The sequence below is a fragment of the Bipolaris zeicola genome (assembly GCF_000523435.1).
Source record: "Bipolaris zeicola 26-R-13 unplaced genomic scaffold scaffold_489, whole genome shotgun sequence".
Taxonomy (NCBI): Eukaryota; Fungi; Ascomycota; class Dothideomycetes; order Pleosporales; family Pleosporaceae; genus Bipolaris; species Bipolaris zeicola.
The window spans coordinates 1-7,114 of NW_006912538.1; the positions used below are offsets into that span (position 1 = coordinate 1).

General features: G+C 45.9%; 3 protein-coding genes across 3 annotated transcripts; 2 read left to right on the forward strand and 1 right to left on the reverse strand.

The window, feature by feature from the left end:
* Positions 1 to 3,193: 3,193 nt before the first annotated feature.
* COCCADRAFT_112739 (uncharacterized protein) lies at positions 3,194 to 3,553 on the reverse strand (the record flags this gene model as incomplete). The annotated part of the gene is made up of 1 exon (XM_007720471.1): positions 3,194 to 3,553. A coding segment is annotated over one exon (360 nt), but the record flags the coding sequence as incomplete, so codon positions are not given.
* A 1,715-nt stretch (positions 3,554 to 5,268) lies between these two features.
* Positions 5,269 to 5,418, forward strand: COCCADRAFT_112738 (uncharacterized protein; the record flags this gene model as incomplete). Its single annotated transcript, XM_007720472.1, has 1 exon — positions 5,269 to 5,418. One exon carries the CDS (start codon positions 5,269 to 5,271, stop codon positions 5,416 to 5,418), a length of 150 nt encoding a protein of 49 aa, XP_007718662.1.
* A 192-nt stretch (positions 5,419 to 5,610) lies between these two features.
* COCCADRAFT_10251 (uncharacterized protein) lies at positions 5,611 to 6,757 on the forward strand (the record flags this gene model as incomplete). The annotated part of the gene is made up of 3 exons (XM_007720473.1): positions 5,611 to 5,862; positions 5,919 to 6,406; positions 6,481 to 6,757. The coding sequence occupies 3 exons, from the start codon at positions 5,611 to 5,613 to the stop codon at positions 6,755 to 6,757; spliced, it is 1,017 nt and encodes a 338-aa protein (XP_007718663.1).
* Positions 6,758 to 7,114: the final 357 nt, after the last annotated feature.

Consider the following 7,114-nt stretch of genomic DNA (forward strand, 5'->3'; position numbering starts at 1 on the left):
ATTCGCGAACTTCTACTAAAGATTTATCAAGAACTTCGCATAGCTAGCCGTACCCCTTATAAGGCTTATAGGTAACGTCCCTTTCTAATAGGGAGCTAAAGAGTAGTCAGCCTTTAAGAAGCTAAAGGAGATCTTTATCACAGAGTCAACGCTAGCGGCGTTCGACCCAGATCGGGAGATAGTACTTAAGTGCGATTCAAGTAGCTACGCGGTAGGCGGAGTGCTATCGCAGTACGGCGACGATAGAGTCTTACAACCATGCGCATTCTTCTCGCGGAAGAATAACGCGCACGAGTATAACTATAAGATCTATAATAAGGAGTTACTCGTAGTAGTATAATGCCTTAAAGAATAGAACTCTAAACTACGTTTAGTTAAGAAGTTTAAGGTAATTACGGATTATAAGAACCTAGAGTACTTTATGAAACCCCGTATGCTGAACGAGCGTCAGATAAGATGGTCGCTCCTACTTGGCAGGTACAACCTAGAGCTGCTGTACCGGCCAAGTAATCAGAATGTAAGAGCTAACGCGCTCTTAAGAAGAGAATAGGACCTACCTATAGGGGCAGAAGACGAGCGCCTACAGAAGCGCTTCGTGCAAATATTCAAGCCAACGAACTCCTGCTACGAGGAGTTAGCCGAGGAGGGCTCGGACGGCAGAGCCCTAGTGATGGTCGCGAGACCACAAAGAGAAGTAGAGACAGCTAGCACGACTAAAGACTAGTCGGACGTGCTAGATATATAATCCTAGTAGGAAGAAGACACTCCTCCGCCGACTAAAGACGGTTCAGACTAGTCTCCTTCTAAAGAACTAGAGGAAGGAGAAAGAACGCAGCAGAACGAGCTAGAAGAACTCTAGAAGAAGGCGGCGACGAAAAATCAAGTCTACTAAGGAGCGAAGAAGGTAGTAGAGGACCAAGAGCGACGTTTCCCCGCGAACTTAGGCCTAAAGTGCTTAATTAAAGACTACTTAGCAGACGGTAGAGTCCTGTTTTACCGAAGGCGCAAGTAGGTGCTAGACAACGACGAGTTGCGAACGGCAATTATTAGCAGCGCCTACGACTTACTAGTCACTAATTATCTAGAGCGCGAGCTAACTTATAAGATACTCGTAAGGGACTACTTCTAGCCAGGTATAACTAATTTGATCTGAAGATACGTTAGAAACTGCGACACCTGCAGACAGAGTAAGTTCTAGAGAGAGGGCACGCAAGGCCTTCTAAAACCACTGCCGATACCCACTCGGATCTGGAAGGAGATCTCTATAGATTTCGTTAAAGGGTTACTAGAGAGCGAAGGCATAACTAGCCTAATAGTAATTACTAATTAGCTTAGTAAGGGCGCGATTTTCGTACCTCTTCTAAACACAAAGACTAAGATAGTAGCCTAGAAGTTTATCGAGCGAGTAGTTGCGTACTACTAGATACTAGATACTATAACCTCTAATAGAGGCAGCTAATCCGTAAGCGCTCTGTAGGCGAGACTATGTGAGCTTCTAAAGATTAAACGAAGACTATTAACTGCCTACCACCTATAAACTAATAGCGCCACGGAAAGAATAAACAGCGTCTAGAAGACCTATATCCAATCTTTCATGAACTAGGCTTAGGACGACTAGGCACGACTCTACCTAATAGCCCAGATCGCCATTAATGGCAGAAACGCAATATCAACAGGTATGTTACTATTCTTCCTTTAGCACGGGCACGAAGTAGAGCCGCTGTAGCTAGAGCTAGGAAATGAAAGACGACAGCGGAAACCAGCCGAATAGCTTTCTGTCGCACTCTATGGTGCGTGAGGAAAATGTGAAGAGGATTGATTTTTTATCATCTGCGTCGTCTCATCTGCTTATATAGAGACTATCGGCCAATCTACGGTCAATCAGTATGTGGTATTATTAACAAAGTTCATGCCTCCAACAGATGCTCAGTTGCAACACTTTCAGATAAGCAGAAAGCGGCAGAGATTGCGGTCAAGCTACAGCAAGCTGTAGAACTAGCCCAAGCAGGAATGGCAGTCGCTTAACAAGAACAGGAGAGATAGGCGAATAAGACTCGAGAGAGGCATAGAGCTACTAAGTAGGCGATAAGGTATAGCTGAAGCTCGATTAGTAGTATAGCACAGGGCGAAGCTCTAAGAAGCTCGACTAGAAGAACGCTAAGTACACAGTAGTTAAGATAATCGATAGCTACTTAGTTTAACTAGATACGCCGCTAGGACTGCACCCTATTTTTCATGTCGACCGATTAAAGCTCGCTAGCAACGATCCTCTCCCGAACCAGGTTCAGGATGACTATCAGCCACAGCCGCTGCAGGTAGACGGAGAAGACGAATAGGAGGTAGAGGATATTATAGTAGAAGAGGTACGCCGCCGTAGGAGAGGGCGTAAGCTATACTACGAGGTGAAGTAGAAAAGATTCCACTAAATAACGCTTGAACTAGCAGAGCTACTAGAGGACGCTGAGGTAGTAGATTATTAGGAAGCGTTCATAGAGGCTAAACGAGACAGCGAGGGCCGCCTCCTAGAAGGGTTTTAGAGAGGCGATGCGGTATTACCCTAAGGAGGGGGGTATTATAACGGGCTGAACGCCCTTTAGATAGCTCCTCGATGGAATCTCGGCCTACTCGCAGAACCTGGGTGCTGTCTCGAGCACCCGGATTCTCTACGCACCGCCCGAACGACGTTCAGATAACAGCCGCAGGACCTAGAAGCTGCCTCGTGCACCTAGACTTTACTAGTCTAATTGTTACCTAGGTAACTAGCTTGTATATAGACAGCTACGTAGCTTAGGAGCTTAGCTCCTTATTGAATACAACCTCTTGTATACCTCGCGATTGCTCCCCGGAGCGCAGCCCCTTACACTACGCGTCGTCAACTTAGTATTAATAGAGTTACGTTAAAGATAGCTGCAGCGCGTCGTAGAGAGAGGTTTGCGTCTTGTTTAAGAGCTTGGAGAGCAAGCTGTATTTGACATTCACTAGAGGGCTCTATTTGCTGTTGTTGTTGCGACATTGGGGTGGGGTAGTGGTTTTGGTGGGGTCTTGGCAAAAGTGTTGCACAAACCCGTGTGTTGCACGAACCCGTGAGGTACGTTATAATATTTTTCGATATTATTCGCTTTATGATGGTCTTGATCGATGCTAGTAGAGATCTTGACGGTGATACTCTCTCTATTCCGCTTTAGAAATCTAGTTACCTAGCCATTAGAAGGCTCCTATTTTGTAATAGTAGTATTATATTTTTTATTATAGCTCTCGTAGGTAGTAAAGCAAGCTCTAATAGTCTTTGTATATACCTGACAAGCTCGACTTTATATTGTGGGCTGATTAATTGTCGTTGTTCTGCAGCAGCAGCAGCACGAGAGTGGGTTTGTTGGTGATGTCGGCGCGTTAACGTTAACGGCGCAACACTAAGATTTTTTGTAACTGCGCGGTGCGATAAAGGACCTTTCAGACCTTGCGAATCGATTGCTATAATTACCTTTTCGATATCAGTTATGGTGGCGGAGTTATCGCGTGTTGATTTTGGTGGGTTGATCCGTGCGTGATGCAGGGGAGACGCTGGTCGAGTCTGTGCTACTCCTTCTACTACTCTATCAACTAATTCTGAATGAGAGGATATTTCATAAAATTTCAAGTAGTTAGTTAATTACAGTCAAGCAATGATACCGAGCTTTGCACCATAAGGCCTGCTCACGTGCTCAGGCGAATAACCTAATTGGGCATAATGGCTTTTAGCTCTCTGAAAGGGGGGGCCTTGACTTTTGAAAGGCACCTCCGTATACCTCGTGATTGCTCCCCGGAGCGCAGCCCCTTACACGCGTCAGGTTTAGTAGGGTGCGCGGCTTACTAGTGGAGCTCGTTAGCGATCTTGTGGCCCTGGACAAAGCTGTTATGGCTGAAATTACCCGCGGGGGCTGTGTGCCCTATCGCTCGCTAGGCAGAGCGGGCGGTCAGCCCATTAGCTCATTTCGAAGCTGAAGTGAAAGGATTACGTACCCACAGAGTGTGCTGTAGTCGGTAGCTGTAAGACCCCGATTAGATTACGTGCTTGAGTACTATCTTACGCTTTTAACGTAGATGGTGTGCGTTTGGCCCGACCGCAAACTAAACCATCTAAGTCGTGCCGACACAATGTCAGGCGATGCTCGCTAAAACAGGGGAGCCAAAGTTGTCCGATCCAAAATGGCCTGCGTTGCTGCGGATTGACAATGCCTTTTCACCCCTTAACAGCTACCTTGCCATCATGCAGCGCCTTCTTTTGCGGCTGTCTCTTGCGGACAGACGCAATTATTCTCCTCGCAACGGCTGTGCTCACAACGATGCTCGTCGCAATTGCAGCATGGGCTGGCAGATAGGATGCGCAGAGTCCTAGATTTGACACTTTGTGCACTGCATGGACCTCCGCCAGATCATATCTCTGAGCAAATGCGACGTGATGACAGCCTAGAATTTATGTAGGCTTCGCGGGGTACTGAAGCCCTGGAGCGACTTGCAGCCCACATACTAGTAATTTTATTAGACGTTAATAGCACCAATGCACGGCTCCTGTTCTAGCTGGCTGTCTCTTTAATGCCTTTCCTCATAAGCGTACTTGCTCTCCGCTCTCCCTTCGCTTCTCCCTGCATCCAGGTTGCGGGGACTTAGACAATGACTAGGATTTAGGAGATAATTAGAGCAGGGGTGCGGGGGACAGGAGGTGCAGCTCCGCTGCTTCCATAGGTCGAAGCTCGAGTTTAAATGACTCGAGCGGACAAAAACTACTTACTAGGCCAAACATAGGCGCAAGGCTTTACCGGAGCTGAGCTACACTTATAGCCTAAGTCAAATCTAGTCGTCAACAGCTCGCACAAGAGTTTTTCTAGAGCTTAGGGAACCTGTTTTCTAGATGCGGCTGTCTTAGCGCTAGCACGTTGTTGCCGCAAATTAGGAGCTCCACTTACCCCAGGAACAGACAATACTACTGATCAGTGCGTTTTAAGAACTAATTTTCATTTCTCTATACAATTTTAGCTATACGCTAGGTTCGCGATATCATTTGTTCATCGGGAAAAGGGTATAACTATATGACAAAACAAATGAGTCAATGGATTTAGTCCTTGAGATGGGGGTTGGCGAGACTAATCACTACTGCAACGCTGGAGACAGCTCTTGCGCTCCAACCGAACCAATGCAAATCCTTTATGGTATTATCCAGCCCTACTGTGTTGCCGACCACTTCTAGAATTACTTGATAATCCCTAAATGTTTCATTGCAAATGTATGCTGATGGTTTATTTTGACCCTAAATTTTCGACGTCGTATTCATCCCTTATTCTACAAATTGTTATAGACACTATTAGCATTTGCGTCGCAATATCTGAATCGTATCATCTTTGCATGTTTGAGAGGCGCAGGCAAAAGATGAGATGGCTTTAGCCTGTCTGTAGTGCCATCATGAGTAGCATAAGTTCTAGACGCAAACAAAGTTCGAGCCATTTAGTTAGTGTTAGGCTAGAGAACTGAGTCATGGGCCAGTGAGTCTGGTCTAGGATGGCATGAACCCTTCTCCAGTACTAAAGCCCACTTTTCTGTCGAATTTCCTCCACATTTTGCTCAACCATCGCTACTATGTCGTCCTCAGACTCCGTTCTTCCTTACTTCGAACTTAGCTGGGCCATCTTAAGCACTTTCGATTTACTCAATGTTGTCGCTGCGATATTGATTGTTCCAATAACGGGCTTCTCCACGCTGTGGGCCGTGCCCGTTGTGTGTTCTATCACATCAGCTATTGCGAATGGCCTGTGTTACATAGCATACTACTCTAACGCTTCTACAAGTGCAAAAGTGCTAGCAGCCGCTTTTGCAGACATGTTTTGGTTGGTAAATACATGGCAAATCCAGGTTGATAAGCCTGCCAGAAGCTAACGATATTACAGATTCAAGAAGCTGGACTATGCTTTTACAGTTACGACATCCTCCGACGATTCCTACAAGGAAAATCCAGAATCGTTTTCTTCTCACTCTTCTGGTTTCTTATAGTATCTGTCGTCGCCTTCCGCATTGCTATCCTCAGCAACAGAATTCTCGACATTCAATCTAGCAGCACTACTAGACAACTCCTCATAAATGAGCTTCATATTGGCTATTTTGGCTCCTTGGCTCTTATTGAAACCATTAGCGCTTTCTTCCTTCTCCGGATCTTTATCCGAGGCGAGCGCCAGACTCGGTTTCTCACCTCAGGGAGCAACTTGTTTAAACAACTCATACTCAGCACTGAGGTCCGAGTCTCCTCACTAGCTATCATTGGTATCGGTCGAACAATTACGTATCACTTCCACACGACGGCGCAGAGCGCTACCAATTTAGCTGGCGAATTGGATCGCTTGCTAACAACGTGCGTAAATTACTTCCCTATAATCATGCTGTAAGTACCTGCTCCTATTCTACTTTCTACTCCCCCTCACTAGAAGCAACTGATACTAATATACAATTAAATAGAATCGACCTCTTATCTACCCGCATCGCCAACGCCGAAGGGACCAGTAATGCCACATCGGCTCATCAGAGATCTACTAAAGGCGACCCTGTCACAATAGAGCTCAACCGGGTGAACAACGAAGCGCGTAAAGACATAGATCGGCAAACGTTTGTGCGGATTGAGCCCATTCCAGCCGAGCAGAGCTCAATGGATAGCACAATACCATGCCAGAAAGCTATTTTAAAATCAAGCACATTCACTGTGGAGCGAACGGAGGTAGCAGTGCATCCAGTTTAGGAGGTTATCTTCGTATTCTTTCATTTATACTTACGGCAGTTGAGCCCCTATCTACAACAGATTGAACGCCCTTTAGATAGTTCCTCAACAGAATCTTAGCTTGCTAGCTGTGAACGTGACAATAATTGGCCTAGTATGTATTTTTAGAGATATCGAGAGATAGATGAGTGACAGGTTATACTACGATAACGAGCAACTATCTTGGGGGTTTAATCAATCGTGGAAATGGTCCAGGTTAAGAATGTGCTCTAGGACTCCTCTCTCTATTTCTAACGTAAGATTATATACTCGGGCCCAACGGCTGCTGTAGCAGAATTTCAATGAAATTGCCCGTGCTCCGCACGGGCCTATCACCTC